General features: G+C 45.5%; 1 protein-coding gene across 1 annotated transcript in view; it reads left to right on the plus strand.

The window, feature by feature from the left end:
- Positions 1 to 19193, plus strand: part of CDH23 (cadherin-related 23) — a gene marked incomplete at its 5' end in the record, with an annotated part of 131001 nt that overhangs the window by 28719 nt on the left and 83089 nt on the right. The window contains one exon of the mRNA XM_010012102.1: positions 16656 to 16850. Coding sequence (XP_010010404.1) covers positions 16656 to 16850 — 195 coding nt within the window. The remainder of the gene's footprint in view (positions 1 to 16655; positions 16851 to 19193) is intronic.

Raw genomic sequence — 19193 nt, forward strand, 5'->3', positions numbered from 1 at the left:
CCCAGCCCTTGTCCGCAGCCACAGTCAACTTGATAATGCTTAGGATGACACCTCCAGGGAGATGCTGGTGCTTGGGAAATAGTTGTCTGCAGCCAGCATCTCAAAGTGAGGAGGTTCAGCAAAGGAGGCTTTGCAGGATTGTGTGAGTTTTGGTTTGTGGGGGGTCTTTTTGTTCCCCCCACTCCTCCTCTCAGTAATAGCAAAGGTTTAAGCTGTGCTAATTCCTTGGACCTGGCAAGGGTGGTGGCAGAGCTGGGATCTCCTCTGCTGGTTGAAAAAAGACATGATGAACTGAGAGAAGGAAGGACGGAGCTGTCCCCATGTTCCAGAAAAGGGCCAAAAGGCAGGTTTTTTAGTTTCTCCTTTCTGGTTGTTTTTGTGCCTTTTGATTTTTTTTTCCTTCTCTCTCTCTTTTTCCACCTTTTCCCTGCTCTTTAACATAGAGATCCCTTGCTGGAACATGCTTTCCACACTGGTGCTTTCTAAGCCTTTTACTGGTATATTATTTCTTCAGGAGATGCTATGGGCAAGGCTGTAGGACCCAATTGTCTTGGTTCTTGTGATGTTCCAGGGGTGCTTAGAGATTGGGGTCCATTTAAAAAAAAAACAAACCCAAGCATACAACTCAACCCTGAGCAGTTTTATAATAAAACACCAGATATTTTTAAGAACTAGTTAAGTTACTTTTAAAATTCACTTCACACAATTGGTGTCACAGGTTGATTGCTTTGATCCCTCTTCTAATGCAACTTCACAGTTGCATTATTAGAAATTAAAGAGAAAAACTGTTTTTCTTAACATAAAGTGTATTAGGCCTTGAACAGATGCACAGAGTTGCAGCAAGAAGCATTGCCCTTGTCCCAGAAGCTGATAAGGTGGCTGCTTGGGGGTCCCATGCTGCTTGGAGCTCAGGACATTACTGCTTGGTTGGGGGCTGGTTCAGGTTGTGTTGTAAAACACAAGCAGAGAGCAGTTTGCTTTTTCTACCATCCCTCCCACAATTGAGGTTAGGGAGTAGTCTGAATGCAAATTCAGTGGCTTTGTAGGCGCTCAGAGAGGCTTTCTGATGGCTGAGTAGAGTTTGAATGCCAAATGATGTCAAATGCCTAAGACTGCAGAGGGCAGGACCACTGGAACTGAAGGAGCTTGCAAGGGAGACAGAAGGCTTTAGGAGAAGGCTCTCAAGGCTAGATGCAGGACCCATGCTGTTCCCCTGACTGTTAGCATAGGAACCTTCAAGAATATCCTCTGGAGCTTTCATGGAGCATGTTGCAAACACAGGATGGCATTTAATGTAGCATTACTAAGCTACAATATTGTAAGTACTCAGCCTTGTAAACAAGGGGTGGTGATGTTATTCCCTAAGTAGATCCAATTCAGGGATTGGCTGGCTTATCCCCATCTTCAGACCACCCTGCTCTACGTGAGCAGAGATATGATGAGTTGGGTTTGTGCCAGCTGATGAGCAGCATCATGCCGAGAGAGGTATCCTGCCCTTCTCCCCTGGGTACTGCTTTTTGTTAAAATGAATCACCTGAAGGTCTTCAAGGGGTCATGTCTGGAAGTTGAGGTTGACCAGTGCCTGTGCTGATGTTTCTCATTCCTTCAGATGACTTAAAATGCTGAGAGTTTGGGTGTGTCTGTGGTACAGAGCACACACCTTAGCTTTGGGGCTTTTTGCCTTTGCTTTACTATGGCTTGTCTATATGGAGAGAGAAACTTATGTGGGCTTAGAAACTTAAGCTCACCTAAGACTGACAGACAGTAGGTCCCTTCCAGACACTGGCAATAAGCTTTCAACAGTGATGACAAGGAAGTGAGTGAAGGTGAGAAACAACGAAAGAAGAGAGGGGAAACACCGATTTATTTATAATTGTAAGGTTTGTTTAAGTTTGGAACCGATAAACCAGGGATGCTAATGAAAGAAAGTTGGGCAAATAATCCATTTTCTCAGGTGTGAATGAGGGCAAAGCTGAGGTAAGAGAACTGAAGTGACCCATGTGAAAAGAATAGACTTAACCCCATTCCTCAGGCAAGCTTGGGGGGGATTAAGCTGGATTTATGCTTTTTTCCCACCGTGCAGATGCTGCCCTGGGCTCTGAAGGGTTTTGGCTTAGAGTGAAAAAAGAGAACTCCAAAATATTGCTCCTTTAATTCACGTACATGCCAGTCAGTGCAAGCCAGTGAGCTGAGTCCTCTGGGAAAATCCTTTTCATTAGGAATCCTGCTAGACTGGGAAACAACACAAACTGAACACAATCATCCCAGCTGATGCACGGAGATCCCAGCTGAGATTAAAAAAAAGCAAAGCTGAAACAAAACAACACAGATGTTGAATGATTCAAAGAGCTTTATTGCTGTACGTGAGCCCTCTGTGTTTTAATCACACCTTGGGGGGCATGTGCTGACCAGGGTAGGAAGAGAAATGTACCAGTGATGTGGCTATGCAGCTGCGTCTGATGGTTTGCATCCCTTCCTCTTGCTCCAGGAGCTTGATTGCATCATTCTTGCAGAGCAGCCCCTAACACAGGATGCTCCTGTAGCAGAGTCTTATCCCTGCGAGGAAATTAGCTAAGAACTGTAAAACAAGAAAGACAGTACCTAGGAAAAATACTTTTCAGAGTTTTCACCTGCATGGAAACTAATGGCCTCACCGAGGGCAGTGCTGGGAGCAGATCTGTCTGTCCATCCTTTCCTCAGGGTAGTACCTAAAATCTGAATCTGATGCCAAAAAATGACAGCCTCAGTAAAGTTCCTAGGTGCGTGATGTGAGAAATGGTCTCTTGATAAAAACTTTTCTTGCAAAAGCTCAGGGTAGACACAGAAGTAAAGCAGCTATTTATTTAATGTTCTTGCAAAAATGGATGTCCTAGCAAGTAGGCACACACAGCAAAAACAGAACTATGATTTATATTTCCTATCCTGTCTGCAAGTTTCCTCACTTGTTTCCCTATTGGTTGGGTACTCCAAGGTTCACAGCCTATCCGATGTGTATAATCTACATGCTAATCTACTGTCCCGCCTCTGTTTACATCTCCCCTTACTCGACTTTGTATGCCACTTTCTCTTATTTATTTATCTTCCTTTATGGTTCGATTTCATAACTCTCTGGCAGACATGTGGTACCCCAACTTACTGTTTAACCAGCCTGCACCTGCTTAGTTTCATAGGTTGTACAAAAATAGTATTCTTTTTAACCGCAGAGTGTATCTTTGGTCCAGAGATGACATTGTCTTTAACCACAGAGTGTGGCTTTTTAAGTTATGATATCTCAAACCCTTTGTTTTGTTTCCTTAGTAACTTAGCCCCAGCCCCAATATTGCAAAGTCTTAATATTGCAAAGCCCCATCCCCAATATGCAAAAACAACACTGTTTCTCTCACATGATGCTTTATAACTTCCCCACCTGTAGCCAGACGCAAGAATTACTTGTCTCTCTCTTTGTCATTAAGAGGTTGATGACTTTATTGGCCCTTTTCACACTAATATTGCCTTCTTGCTAAGCAAACAACTGCTATGTGGATCTCTATGGTTAGCATAGACACTGTAAATTCAGAGTGTTAGTCCTCAGTCTGTGCTCAGCATTGAAGGATGCTCTTGTTCCAGAGCTAAACATCAGTCTCTGGTCTGACACAAGGTGGTGCTTCCCTGTACAAATCTTGCTGTACTCCCACTTGCCCCTTTTCCTCTGCTTTTGAGGCAAGTTGGCTTCTAATGCTCCGTGCTTGGCAACCTTCTGGGACCAGAAGCTTATGCACCATGTACCTCGTAACTCTTGCACAATCTTTCCTGCCAGCTGAGGTCTTTCCCTCTGATCTTCCCAGGTGGGAAAACCTTACTGTCATAAGAAAGTGTGAAAAAAACTACTGTGCCTTGAAGAGTAAGGTGAGCATCTTCTGCTTATAGCAGAAGGCAGGCTCTGTCCTCAGGGTGCCTCATCCTCAATGCAGGCAGGAGGCACCAAGTGTAACAGCAAGACAAAGCTTCTCTGCACATAGGTTCAGAATGTAGCACAAAGCAGAATTTTCAGGTCAAGGCAAGTAAAGGTGGGGTGTTTTGTGCTGGTAAACCAGTCTTGTGTGACATGCATACTAGCAGAAATGAGTTTGGAGCATGCGGCACATATGCCATTCCCTATGCTGTTGCACTGGGATTTTGCATGAACTGGGGGACTTGATGCTTTTCTTCCCATATCTTCCTCCTTCGGGTTGCTAGGTTGCCTGTCTTTAGTATATGTCTTAATTAGCTTGGTCTAGCTCCTTTACTGGGTTTTCCCTCTCTAGCAGTTCAAGGGCAAGTCAGTCTTCATATATTGCATTTAAAGAAAAAATACTCCCCAGATGTTCCTTTGTCCCGGGTTTGTAAGTGCTCTTTCTGCCTGTGAGCATTGCTGAGGTGCTGAGAGAAGCAAACCGGGTGCTAGCTGTCATAGGAAAGTGGTGTCCACACTGCTGGTGTCCCTCCAGGGGAACCATATCACAACATGGCTCAACAGAAACGCTTTGTGCTGGAGTTTGCTGTTTTAGCATGAGTGTTTCAGCAAGAGCAAGACCCAATGAGACCTGTTATCGATCTTTCTTCTGATAATAAAGTAATCTGTGGGAAGACAAGGAAATATTTTTTTGAATCAGCACAGCTGTATGGATTTTGCTTTTGCTCATGTTGAGAGCAATACCTGCTCTCAGGCTGCTGCAGAAGCTCTCACAGGAGTTTCTTTTTGATGGATCTCTGGGAACTACAAATCCCAGACTTCAAAGAGAGATTTATATTTTTTTTTCCCCCTCCTACTTTTCTGAGGACAAATTACATGCTCCACCTATGGTCAACTATGGGCCACTCTGTGCTTTGAAAGGTGCTTTTAGCTTTTCTAGCAGAATAGAAGATAAACAATCAGTAAAATGAATAAGGTGTTAAAGCAGATAGGCTTCTGTCTGCCTGGCTAAAATGGTAGTTCAAGAGATGGAGGAAACAAAGGTGATCCTCTTTCCAGGAGTACATGTGCTGGATCAGAGGGTCTTTTGAAAATTCAACGTGGTTATTGAGTGCCTGTGGGGTGGAAGGAGACAGTGAGAAGTCCTGGTGGTGAGCTGATGTGAAAGCAAGTCCCAGTTTCTCCTTGGCCAGCTGGTCTGGCCACTGGGTTGTCCTCCAGGGGGGGTCAAGACAGCTCAAGAGAAAGGGAGGAACAGATACCAGGCTGGCATGGAAAGGAATGTGTGAATAGATAAGCATCCACAGATTACATGTATATATTTGAACTATACTGTATAAATGAATGCAATACCTAATGATTCGTGGCTATTATTTGAAGGGCCCCACTGTTACAGATTTATTTGTCATTTCTTGTCATAACAACAATGATAATGAATTCATTTGTATTAATGTGGGTGTTGTGGACTTCCGTTGATGTTCCACATTAATTAATGTACCATTAAAAGAAAGTGTCACCCAATTAATAGTAAGTGGAAGCAATACTGTCAGTGTCCTGTCATTAGGGTTTCATTTGTAATGCATTGTGTTAGTGCTCAGCCCTAATGGAAGTCATTTGCTATCCGGGAGAGTCACCTGATGGGCTGCCACACAGGGTGCCAGCTTGTGCTCTTGCAGCAAGGGTTACCCACACAAATCCATGGGGACAGGCTGCTGTTAAGAGTAAGCCTTGTTACTACTTACTGCTTGGGGTCCAAGTGGGGCAGCCTGCACCACCCCTGTCCTCCCAGCTCTAGCACAGATGGCTGCTGGAGGTTGGTGTGCTGGTTCCAGACATTCTTTGTCACCAGCTTAAAGGCTGGTGTGTTAACACACTTTCTCGACCTTTGCCTGGGTTTAGAAAGTAAAAGTTAGTGACAACTGTAAATAAAATGGGTTATAAAATAATTTCTTCAGTTTATGGTATTACTTCTAAGCAGAAGCCAGAAAAGGGATTTCTTCTCTCACCCCAGAATGTGTGTTGGTTGGTAACAGTAAATCACCCTGGTGATCTGACTTTGCTACTGAATTTTAATAGCAAGAGGAGGCATAGTGGAAAATCTCACTGATTGCTGCGGGTCAGGGCTGCCTTTGCTTCCCTGCACAAAAGCTGCCTTTGCCAGTTCTGAGAGCTGAGGCAGGAGCAGAGACTTTGACAGTGGCCACCTGGATCCACGTGGTTCATGCCCACTGTCTCTGGCAGGATTATAGCCAAAGGGGTGCCAGGCCATCTGCAGTGCATGCCCTTGCAAAGGGGGAGATTGCTCCAGATGCCCTCTTCCAGCAGGAAAATCACACCAGCAGGAGTGAAGTGATGCCATCGAGGCCAGGAGCTCTCTGACTGACAGGTTTTCACATTCTCAGCATTTGCCTCTGACTTTCAAATATCTTGTTAGACCATCTTGTGTTCCCATCTGCTGCCTCTAAAAGTTCAGATTGACATAATAGCAGCCCAGGGGGGCAGCACAGGCTTCCTTCCAGCTCTTGCTCCTGCCCTGCCCTGCCCTGATCCTTGAAGACTAGAGATGGATGATGGACAGATACGGGAGAGAAACATGGCTTCTCCAACAGAATTTGGCTGCAGGTGCTGAGCTAGTGGTGGTTGGTTCACTGTCTTTTTCTTCTTTCGCATCCTGGGGCAGTGGGAAACAGACTGCTTTACAGGGTGATCCCCCTTCCTAGGAGAGCTCTATTTTTAATTATTTTTCCCCCTAGATCTAGGACTCTGCATTTACATATTGAAAGGAAAGAATATATGTTCAAACCAGTCACCAGCAATCCGCTAAATGTCAAGGGTCTGTGCCATTTTTTGCTTATCCATCTCCCAACCTCTGTGTTTCCATTCATTCAGATGTTTAGTAAAAATGTCAAATAAAAAAATTTAAAATACACTTCCTGATAACATTCCTTTTTTGTAATTGTATTTTGAGGGCTACATGCTAACGAGCTGTTGATTTTGGATTATTCTCAGTGTTAATGTCATAGAGCACCAAGTCACATAACTTAGAGAAGATGATGTATATGATTTTAACCATGTCACCCTTTTCAACCAAGATTGTTCTCTAGTAGAAAGATGAGAGAGAATAGAACAGAATCTACTGCCTATGAGTCTTGTGGGAGGTGTTAATGCAGCTACCTACCTTTAATTCCCTGTTAGCCAAGAGCTACGCTGAAGGTTTCATTATTTTGCCTGGAATTGATACAGCTGAGAGGCCTGAAGTCACTCCTGTGTAAGAAACCCTGACAGCATGTTGGTTGTTCTGCCTGCTCCAGTGCTGCGTCTCAGTGTTTGCAGGGCTGCTGAACATCATAAGGAGTGGTCCAGCGAGCGCCTTGGCCATCACCTTTAACACTCTTTGGCAGGAGTTACCACACCTGCTCACTGAGATGTGTGACCCTCGCTGGATGAGGCTGTGGGTGGCCTGAACAAGGCTTCCTCTGTCACCTTTTTTCCCTCAAATATGGAACAGAAACACTATTTTTGGATTATTATTGACAATTCTGCCATTTCTCTCTGGGAGTAGAATAGTGCTATATTTAATGAGTTTTTTATGATCGTTGGGAAACTGGGAAGCTCTTAGCTGGGAATTTGTACCCTTCAATTGCATGAGTTTGTACATGCCTGATAGCTTATGTGCAAGGCAAGTCCAAGTAGCCTTTGTCCAGCAGTAGATGTCGCACACTGATGCTCTATTTGCGATTGACCAAGTGTATACTCACACACCCACCTGATGGACCTGCATCCTCATGTATGCTGTATTGGGAACATTTTGAGGTTGGTTTTGCAAAGGGCTGCCAGCCAAGCACTTGCTTCTCTGTGGATGTTGCAGATGGTGGTGGCCCTGGCAAAGCAGAAGGAGCATCAGAGCCCCCAGGCTGCTCCTGTGCAAAGCAGAGACCATGGCATCTTCCGTGGGGAGGTCTTGGAGGGAGGTGCCTCCTGCCACACCTGCTAATGGAAGCAGAGTAAATAGTCTGTGAAGAGCCCTGGAAGGAAAAGGAAAATTAACTTTTTTTAAGGAGTGGTAAAGAATTCAAAATTTGCAGGTTTTTTTTTCTTTCTGGCACAGAGGAACCATCCCTTCCACCACCACCTATTGTAAACAATCTCTGTAAGATTTATTTTGCCTCTTAAATATATTCCTTATAGAAAGAAAGAAAAATTGATTGAAATAGCTTGCTCGGACAAATTTCAGTTATTCTGGAATTTCAGTTGTATCTACTTGCAGATGTACATATGCCATAAACATTTTTAAACAGTGGGTCAAAATGATTTTGAATATAAAAAGTGTTTGCTTGTTGTATTGGGGAAAAAAAAAAAAAGGCTGGAAACATAAAGGTAGACTGCTTTGTCCCTGCCACAGGTCTCACCACCTCTTTCAAAGACAAAATGAGTGACTCCTCCACCTGGGTTTTCTGGTCTCTCAAACTGTGCTTCTGCCCTCATGACTTTACACTCCTGTAGCATTATGTTCGTAACAGTCCATCTTGGTTGCTGGATAGATTCCCAAAAGATTCCCCTGCACAGAGCAATGTAAGCCTGCTGGCATTAGCTTTTCTCCTCATCATTACTTCTCACAGAGCTGTTCGTACTCTCCTGAGATCTGGGGCAGCAAACACAGGGCGCAGTGTAATAGCTTGAGTTACCTCGAAATAGAGGCTGTCAAAGGAAATGAGCTTTGACAGACAAAGCTGGCTGTCTGCTTAAACAACTGGTAACAGCATGGGTGGGATGGCTTCTTGAAAGCTGGTGTGGAACTTGCTGTCTTCTCTGTGTTCTGTTTCTTCTGGCTGCTTGTTGGCATGGGTGGTTGGGCTGGCTGGGGATGTGGAGAGACCAAGCACAAAGATGAAGGCAAGGTCTGGAGGAAGGGAAGAAAGAAGCAATTCCCAGTCTCTGGTCATTTGTCTGTGGATGACAGACATTGTGGTGCAACACCTGTGCAAGTGGAAGCTTTGTGCTTGCTGTGGTCTAGGGCGGGCATCTTTTTTCCCCTGAAGCTGAAAATTAAAGCTCTGCCATACGATGCTTTTCCTTTCCTCACTTTCTCCTTTGACTATAGCTCTATTCTGGATGAGTGCTTGAGCCACATGGACACTCTACTGCTCTCAAAGCGGAGAGCAGGGGGGTGACATGTCCCACTTATCGTATCACTGCCTGCAAGACACAGAGGCTAGAGCCTTTTGGGAAGATATAATTCAGAGGAATACTGTGAGTTTCTTTATTAGCATTTCCTTCCTCTTCCATCTACCCTCTCTTGCCTTTCCTGGCCTTCTCAATACCTGTGCTGCAGAAGTTACAGGTGCCACACAGTGCAGAGCCACTGTGCACCCGCTTTTGGGGTTGCTGTGCCATAATTCAACTATCTGAGCCCCATGCTAACAAAGGCAGAGTTATCTTTGGTGGGAAATCGGGCAGCTCTGGGCTGGAAAAGCTAGCAGCTTTATCCTGCAGGATACCAGAGCATCCTCTCCTGCTTGCTGCTGCCTGCCCTCTGCCTGCTGGACACCATTGTCCTGCCAACATGGCGAATTCCCCTATGGGCTTGCTGGTTACAATATCCCTTTCTTCAGCGCTGTATGTTGGGTCAGGCTGAATCTGCCTTGAATAAGTGCTCTCAGCTATGAGTGCAGTTATCCAGCAGCTAATTCAGTCTCCAACTCCTATAATGCATCTATTCCAGCTGTGTTTATGGTGTTTTCAAAAGCCCCTCAATTGAATTATAGCTCTGCGGTGGCTGTTTGCCAGTGTCATCCCATAATGAGGGAGGTCACTTAATAGAGATAGCAACAAGAGATACATATTAACGAGAGCTGATTGAAAGGTGGGGTGAATTTCAACAAAAAAATTTAGAAAAGGAAATTATCAGGTTTTAAAATCAAACTTTGAAATTGGAAATTGCTTGGCTTGGACTAGCAGTAATGCAGTTAATAAATGTAATTAAAAGTGTAATAAAGAATACAGGGATTGTAAGTCTATGCACATCCGTGTGAGCATTTAGAGCTGGCATGCTAGCAAGGGACCCAGTCTGGCAGTCGGGCCACTTCCAAGATGGAACCTGGGGGGAAACCAAAACTTGGGACTGTTTTTTGTTCTCGGCAGAGTCTGGAAGAAGGACTGCCGCTTGTTCTGGCCCTGCTTTTGCAGTTATCTCCTGCAGCAAATGAGACCCAGACAGGAATGGGCGACTTAAGCCTGTCCTGGGCAGTCCAGGGCTGAGAGAATCATGATACCAGGTGTAGCAGAAAGCACTTGGATCCAGTGTTAGCTCTGCTATGCAGCACCTCTGAGATACCCTCCCTTGAGCAGGAGGCATCAAACCCTCCTTCCTGCTCTGCAATGAGATGGGATTGGTGGGAGTGCCTTCGGCTTGAGCAGAGTGATGGCTGAGCCGGCTTTTAGCAAAGCTCAAAGCTCCTTTCATCCACCCTGCTGTGCAGTGGTGAGAGGCAGGGAGATGGAAAAGAGCCACCAGGAACAGCAGCAGGGAATTAAAGAGTAATAGGTTGACCTGAGATATAATAGGAGCGTGAAGCTTCTCCTGATGAGGGCAGTCAGCTCCTGCCTTGATGCAGGGGCAACGCGAGGGTTGGGGGAAGAAAGCAGGACCCAAAATAGAGCTGGCAAGATTGTTTCAAGTGCTGATGTGGAGATCAGAGTGCATGCAGCTTGGTAGGCTGCCTGCTGCTTCAAGCCCTTGTGCCCGTCGCTGTATGCCCCCAGCCCATTTGCGCCGCCTCATCTCATCGACCTTCAGACAGCTGTTTGGCCAGATTGCCTGCCGTTTTTCCACATTATTTGCATTGGTACAGCATGTGCACATACGCATCCTAATCATTGCTACCACCTTCTGCTGGGGCGCTGCTGGGTGACTTTGCCCTGTGAGGTCAGATGGAAGTCCTCTACATGGCCAGCCACTGGAGATGAGGAGCAGGCTTTATTTAAGCATCCTTAAATAAACCCAAATGAGCATTTGTAGTGCCCATCCAAAGCTTGTAATGACCTGTCTGTAGGTTGGAAAAGTAGACGTATTTAAGGGAAGGGAATGTCTTAAGAGATTAACTCCCATATCTTCTCTGGTTCATCTCCCACCTGTACTTGTATCTAACTCTGACCCTGCTGTAAAATAGTCAGCACCACGTATTTCCTCTCTCAGCCCTTTGCCTGCAGGGCGCCTGGTGTCAGGCCAGCTGGACAAGGCTGATGGATCAAGGCATGTTTGGGGGGGTGGTGGTCTGTGGCCCGTGAAATGGTTTTGCTATAGTGGAAAGCTCTCGAAGGCACCATGCAAATCTGCTCTGTTAGCGAGGTGAGCAGCTGTCTGGCAGCCAGAGGGGTTTACACACTCCGGGAGCATGCGCTGTGGGCTGGGTGAAATGGCATGGATGCTGGCTTTTCTGCAAATAGCCTTTTCATTTTAGCCCTTTGTGAAGGAAGAACTCATTCATATGCCTTAAAAATTGTCCACCCTAAGGTTTTCCTTGATTTGGGAGTCTTTTCCCCAGGAGCTCCTCACCCTGCCCACATCTGGTCCTCATTGTGCTGGTGTGGTCCTGCTGCTGCTTCTGTCCCAGTGCTTCTCTAATGCCAGCTGGCTCTGCAGCCTGTGGGGAACATTTGGTGGCAGACAAAATGAGGTTGTGTTCTGATATTTTTAGGGAGCCCTGCCCAGTGTCTCTCACAGTGAGCTGTGGCCACATAATCTGCCTGGTAGGGCACATCATGCCCCTGGAGACTGTCTCCTCCAAGTTTGTAATTTGCCTTGTATTGCCCGTTTTGTGTCAGAGCAGCATCCATCAGAAATTTTATTACTAATGCATTTTATAGCAGGATTCATAATAAGATATTAAAGACTATAGGTGTGGCCAGAGAGTGAGGTGTAAATATGTTTAAAAGGCCCTTTTCTGGTAACCTTTTCTTCAGCCTTAGGTGCCCTTTTACAGACAGTAATGGGTAAGGCCCTGGTGTGCTAGCTGTCAATGCGCCGAGGTTAACACAGGACACATCTGTGTCTGATCTCTCATGCTGCAGAGTTGCATGGAGGTGACAGCCCAGGCCAGGTGAGGCATTTGTCTTGGTGGGCCACACGTGGTCCATACCCATAAAAGTTTTCGTGTGGAAATACAACTTCTTTCTGGTCACTCAATGGTGTGTATTTCCTATGTAAAATTGTGTATTGCTGCACTGGTGTGTGAGAGGTAAAGTCTTGGTCTCTCCTTTGCTTCCTCCTTGTGCAGCACCATACTTTTGTGGTTATACAGGGTTGTTCATTCCTTATTTTAATGCAAATCTACCCTTGCTATTGATGATCCAATGAAACAGAGTAGTCTCCTTCTACCTTGGGCTCTTGTACCTTGCTGCTTGTGGTTTGCTCTTACTGGTGCTTTGGGTGTAATGTGTAACATGCTGTTACCATTCAGTATTTCTTTCTGGCAAACAGGACCCCATCAGCTTCTTCCTGTAAGATTTTTACAACAGTTAGAACCTTTCCTATTCATTTATTGCAAAATAAGGGAGGCACAAATGGCCTTGCTACCTTGCACCCCAGCATCCCCAGCCCATGCAGCTCAGTAGTATTGCAGCTGGCTCACCAGAACCCTTTAACTCCCAGAGCTGCTTGGAGGGCATGCTGGAGCCACTCCTGCTGAGCTGTCTGATGAAGGATGGGGTGCTGGAGACAGGTCAGGAATGGGTCCCGCTCCTATTTGCCCTCCTTCTCCTCCGTGGGAGGCATCTGTCTGCATGTTTATTTTTATCTCGCATCTGCTGGCATCATAACAAAGATTTAATGATATGACATAGTTCTGTCACCAGTTGTTGGGTTTTTTTTTCTGTAGTGAGTGAAGCTTCATCACTGGCTGCTGAAGAGAGATGAGAACTTTAAAAATGACGGAATTTGGTGACTCATGTAGAAAATTCACCTGTTTGCCACAAGTACCTGTAGGCTGTTGTCTGTCTGCATTTCTTCTTTTCTGGATAGAATTTGTTATTTTTGCCTGTCAGGCAACTAAGCATAACCACAATTGATCTTTGCTAAGAAAGAATAGCCACGAGGGACACACAGAAGAGTCCTATAAGTAGGCCAAATGCTGAAAATTCAGAAGCATGGTCTGTCTTGAGCTGGCCTGGTTCAGGGCTTACCAATTGTATCTCCCTGGAATGTGCCCTCTGCCTCTTATTTACCATCAAACACAAACCCCAGCCAGTTCTGTTTATACAGATGTTTCACTCCATTGTTCAGATGATGGGCCGCATCTTTTGACAAATAAAGACGTCAGCCTCCTGCTGAGGAATATCTTGAGCCTGTTTGACCCAAAAATGGCAAGAGGATTTTAAAGACATACTTCTTATGCTTTTTAAAACAGATGGTCTGAAATTCCTCCCAGTTCTGACTGTATCCTGCCTGGGCACGAACACTGAACGTGAGACCTCTTTTCCTAGAGGACTGTCAATATGGGGTGTCTGCATCCCACAGCTAGTTTTGCCTTTCCAGAATTGAGGTTTGTTTGCTCAAGTTTGAGCTGGCAGAGAAGAATGCATTACCTAGAGCACTTCTTATAGGTCTGCATCCTTTGACCTGTGTGCTGTTGGGAATAAGGGTGTGCATTTGGTAGAGAAAATTTCCCACTGATCTGTGTACTTTGAGCAGTATCAGACGTTTCCCCCTCCAAGACTTTGCTGTTCTCCTTCAGGCTCCTGTAATGCTCCTCCTATTTCCTGGGATCCCTTCTGTTCCCCTCCTAAATTTCCACACACCATGGCTTGCTCATGCTTGCAGGTGCCCACTGTCACCCACTGAGGTCCTGCCCCAAGCTTCCTCACAGCCCCTTGGATGCTTTGGTGTAGATGCCCATGACTGTTTCCCAGGGCCAGCCAGAAATTGTCCAGAGCTGATATCCTGCTTGTGTGGGTTTTGTGACCCTGGCCAATGAAGGGACATGGTCAGCAAAGCTGTAAAAGATGGATAAAAATACTGTAATCACCAAGTCAGAGCTCAGGCGGTGTCTGCAATGGCTAGAGCTGACAGCACCAAAACTGGTGACCTCTGTGTCCCTCCAGGCAGCTTCTGCTTTGGAAGGACGAGGAGATGAACTCTCTTCAAAGCCTGCTTTTGGGCTATTGTATGAAATACAATGCCAAGGAAATCAAGCTCTCCTCTTTCACAGCCAGCCTCACAGCCCCATAATCACGGGTGACCAGATCGGATTTGCATGTTAAAAGGAGTGGCTAGGGGCACTTAAAAAGAAGGGAAAACATATTCATCAAGTCCAGCTTTATAATTATGAATATTATTACCCCTGGGGACAATATACCCCAGACCTCATCGGTGCAACCCTGGATCTACTCTTTTCACTGCCTCTCCTCCCCCTGTTAATGGTTAATTTGTAACGCTCTTTGTCCTGATATTGATACCCTAGTGGATCTGGGGGAGGAATCTGAAAAGGTAGTTGTTGGAGGATGTAGACCTCAACGGTCAGAGCAATGTCCTGTGGCAGCAGCAAGGGGAGGGCTGCAGGATGCTCTGGGGCTGCTCCCAGCTGGCCATGACGGCTTGGAGAGGCAGGTAGCCCAAAGAAGGATGCTCTAGTCCTCTCTGAGAAGTTGTCTTAGGAGCGCTTGGAAAGAAAACGCCCATCACAGCCCCCTCATGAAGGGCTTCTCCACCGCAGCACACCTCCCATGCTGATAAAGTCCCAGTTCCTGAGCAGTCTAAATGCACGAAGCATGATTAACATGCTCTGTGTGTGACACAAAGTCGAAGACTTACATGGCAGCAGGGCAGATATGGGTTAAGCATTACAGAAAATCAGCAGTTGTAAAGTAAAGGGTAGCAAACTGCTGGGACAAATGAGCTGGGGAGGGCGTGGTGCCTCCATTGCTAGAAAGCTTTAAGGGTGGGAATGATTTAGGTGTAGTATGAGGACGGGTTTCTCTTTTGAGGTCCCTTCTAGCTGTATCTTTTATGCTTTTATGATTGATGATCACAAAAAAAAACTTGAAGGTGCTTTAAAAAATAATCTTCAGGCCATGCCCTGTGAGCTCCTAAGGTTTGATTTAGAGGGGAGAAAAAAGAAAGCAAATGAAAAATCTATGGGGGAACTGCAACCTCTTGCACCTCTGCAGAAGCAACACTGAAGTAAGGAAAGTGGAGTTTTGCTGCAGCCTGAGACAAGCTTAGGTATCGGATCATGCCTACAGTGCCATGTGTTTAGATGCAAGGACAGGGAGGTGTGAGGGACATGTGTGGATGAGTATCCAGGGCCCAGACTCATGAATGTGGATTGCAGGACATGCCCTGGATTACTTGCTCTGTCTGACCAGGCTCACAGCAAATCTTGCCACCTGTCTTGAAGGCAAGTTTCTGCTGGTCTGAGCCTCACTGGGGCAAATGGAGATGTTTTCGTTCTTTTCTGATGCCATCACCCAATATTAAACTGGTTAAATCAGATCTCCAAGCATGGAGACCTGGTTTCTCATGCTTTCTAGTGGAGGTGGTGGCCTGGGACAGGCTTGATGAAGCCCTGGCCATGGTTTGCTGCAAGCTTTGTGGTTCCCAAAAAGCCTGACAATCACTCAGTTTATTGCTCAGCTTTGGCCAAGGATTTGCAGAAGATGCTCCACTTGGGATCAGTGCCTATTTTCTAAGCTCTGTCTCTCCTCAAATTTCCTTTCCACCTCCTCAGCACTTTGTGATACTCGTCTATGAGCTAAAGACAAAAAATTTAATATGAATGAAATTAACAATAAACCACAGAAACTTGGGAAGAGGTTTACAGAAATAATCTGTATTATCCCAACTGGCCACAATCACCCCTTGACACATCTTGCTTCTGATCTTTGCTGTCTCCCTTTCAAGTTTTAGCTCTTTGTCAACCCTTAATGTGGCTGTAAACAAGTTACAAACATATGGACTTGCCCAAGCCATTGTGATCTGTGCTACCTGAAGCCTAGGTCCCCAGCAAAATCTTTTTGATTGCCGTCTGTGCTTCTGCCTTTAGAGAGACAAGAATATGCATTTAAGATTTGCATAGGAACATGCAGCTGTTCCACCAAAAATGGATAATTGTTCTCCCTGCTGTGAAGTTAAACAATAAGAAGTGCCAAACTGCATTTGCCATTGCTGATTTTGTGCACTCAGCTGCATATTTTATGCATGTAGATTAGTTCCAGATTTATGACGATTTAATTGTTAATGTCTGCGTTAATCAGGCCAGGTTGTAGTTGCTGTGGAAACTATAACTTTGACTTTTGCGTAAAGTTCTGTGTTGCATTGAATGCATTTTTTTTTTAGGCTCTCATAGTTAATGCCTTGTGGTCAAAACGGAAAGGGAATCAGCGTTGAAAATAAAAGTGCCTTTGGGCAGAAAACAAGTTTCAGTAAAGAGAGTAATTTTTCTGGAAAGTTCTGATGTCTGGGAAAATGAGGGTTTGTGACAGAGTGCCATCTTGACCGCAGCTATATAACTATTATTATAAGTGTGTAACAACTATTATAGCTGCTGCAATACTGTAATAAAGAAAACAGCACTATGACTTATAAATGTCCTGCAAATACAGGACTGAAATTCTCGGGTCTTCAGATATTCCTTCTGGTGGGCAAAGGGAATTGCTGATCTGTGTTTGATGGGAAAATGGGCTGGTGCACAACTTTTCTGATTTTTTTTTTACTTTTTTTTTTTTCCAGAATACACCGGTGGGCACTCCGATTTTCATAGTGAATGCCACAGATCCAGATCAGGGGGCAGGAGGCAGCGTGCTTTACTCCTTCCAGCCTCCTTCCAATTTCTTTGCCATTGACAGTGGCCGTGGCATCGTGTCAGTGATACGGGAGCTCGACTATGAAGTGACACAGGCATACCAGCTCCAGGTCAATGCAACGGTGAGTCTTATTCTGGTGCCTACAGGGGAGGAGACTTTTTCTGAAGGGACTGCAATGGGGAGGGAGCTGCTGCTTACTTATTTTCTTGCCCTACTCTGGCATCTTCTTGGCCACATCCAGAATTTTCCACTTAGAGAAGTATTTTACCTGGGTAGTTTTAAATCTCTGCTGTGCAGCTTGTGGAGCACAGCTGCACCTCTTCAACAGCAACTCATGCATGTCAGGGCTTCTCTATAAAGGCAAGTAGCTCCCTTGGTGAAGAAAGCTAGTACAGGGCATACAGACTATTAAATCCTCTGGTCTCATTCCTGTATACAAAAGGATTCACCTGTATTAAACCCCTTGAGCCCCACTCAGCAAAGGCTGAGTTCAGACATCAAGAGTTAAGATTCTGGTGGACAGAGAGAAACCAACTTCCTAATATAATTACAGTCAATACCACTGTATCGGGAGGGGAGATCCTGGAGATGTATGTCCACGTGGCCACCATCGCAAATGCATGCCCTACCTGAATGGGAAACTTCTTTCCTAGTGTCAAATCTAGCAAGATCTTGGCAGGGAATGTGTGGATAGGGAACATGTGAATGAGGAATACAACACAAGCAGGTGCTCTGGATGGTGCTCCTTTCCCATCTCAGATTCAACAGAGGAAGGTTAGGTTCAGCCTTACACTATATCTGACCGACTCTGCATTCAGGAGAGGGGGAGAAAATCCTTACTGACACCTCTGGGCAGCTGGCTAGAGCTTTTGGAGCATGTGATTTAATCAAGATCATTGTCTTGATGCAGAACCACAAATGTCATGAGGACAGAGAGGGCTGCACAGGGCTGCTTTACTCTTCATGGCCACGGAGACTGGACATTCACAGACTGCAGGGCAACAGGCAAACAGCTCAACCTTTCAGCCCAATCCTTGCATGTTTGAGGCTGTGGAATTTTTCCCAGAAACTTATTTTTTCTGAAATATACCTGATTTGATTTTAAATACTCCACTGACAAGAGGCTCTCTGCATTGTTTATTTCATTATCAGTCTCTGTCTCCAACACCCTTTCCCAGGGCGTGCTATTGAACTAACTAGCAGGTTAGAAAACGTGGGACCAAATACAAGCCCTGATGGAAGCATGCCTTTCATCCACATGTCCGATTGAGGTTTCATCAAGAACACAAGGATACACTTTGGTTCACCCAGCTGTACCTAGACCTGTATCCCAGGTGCAGTTACCACCTGGAGCAAAGATAATATGGGGGCATATCTGGTACTTGCTACCTTATATACTCCTGGCTTTTAGTCATTTCTAGCTTGGGGAATTCAAGGACTTAAATATTAAATCTCTGAACAAGGCTTGATTGCAGTCGTGGGAATTTCTCCTCAGCTCTGTCATAGGGCACTGGTAATTTCTGGCAGAAAGGCAATGAGAAACTTTGGGGCAAACCCCAGACTGGGAAAGAAGGGTGAGAGTTGTACCAGTATAGCAGGAGCTGGAAGAGCAAATGCAGTCTTTTGCCTGCCTGATGAAGAGGTGGCATGGTCTAAAATAGGAACTGGGGTCATGGTGAATTTGGGGTGGCTGCTGTAAGGGTGCAAGAAGATTTGTGGAGCCTTGCTTCAAGGCAGGAGCCATTTCATCCCAATGACGTAGGCAGCAAGAGAAGAAAGAGGGTGGAGAGGGCAGCATGAGAGATGATAGGTGAGGAAACTTGAAACGTTCTTGCTTTTTCAGTGCTATCTGTAAACATTTAACCAAAATTTAAGAGGTGAAGGGGAGGGGGGAAGAAACATTATATGAAGAAACAAAAAACTTCAACCTGATAACACTAACAGCAGAGTGTGAGTCAGAAATAAGCATCCATCCAGGCCATAAACGCTGAGGCCTGCAGGTTAAGAGGATAATGCGCAAGCTGTGCTGTTGAATACGGCTTAAATTAACATTAATCTTCTGGCAATCAGTCCTTGCTGCTGTTCAGAGCCAGTTTGCAGAAGTGTGCAGAAACCTCTAATGGTTGCCTTTCACCACGGTGCTTGATTAGGGGATAAGGAGAGACTTATTTCCTTCCTTTCATGTGTTATCTCTTCTCTCCTGCCTTTTTAGGAAAGGGCTGTGGGCATTGGGGTCACTTTTCAGCACCCATGGGACAAGCTGTGGCAAGAAGAACGGTGTCAGTGGGGCACTGCCAGGACAAAGCCGGTGGCAGTGTGTGCTGCTGTTGCATTGGCTGCCAAGGAAGGGTCTTGCTCTGGGAAAGTGCTTGCAGCTCCATCCTGATGGGTTGTGAGGGGGTGTAAGAAGGATGATGCTCCTGCTCGAAGCATTTAACTGTTCATAAGCCACTGATGCTCTTTG

The sequence above is a fragment of the Nestor notabilis genome, unplaced genomic scaffold, assembly GCF_000696875.1.
Source record: "Nestor notabilis isolate BGI_N333 unplaced genomic scaffold, ASM69687v1 scaffold9453, whole genome shotgun sequence".
NCBI lineage: Eukaryota > Metazoa > Chordata > Aves > Psittaciformes > Psittacidae > Nestor > Nestor notabilis.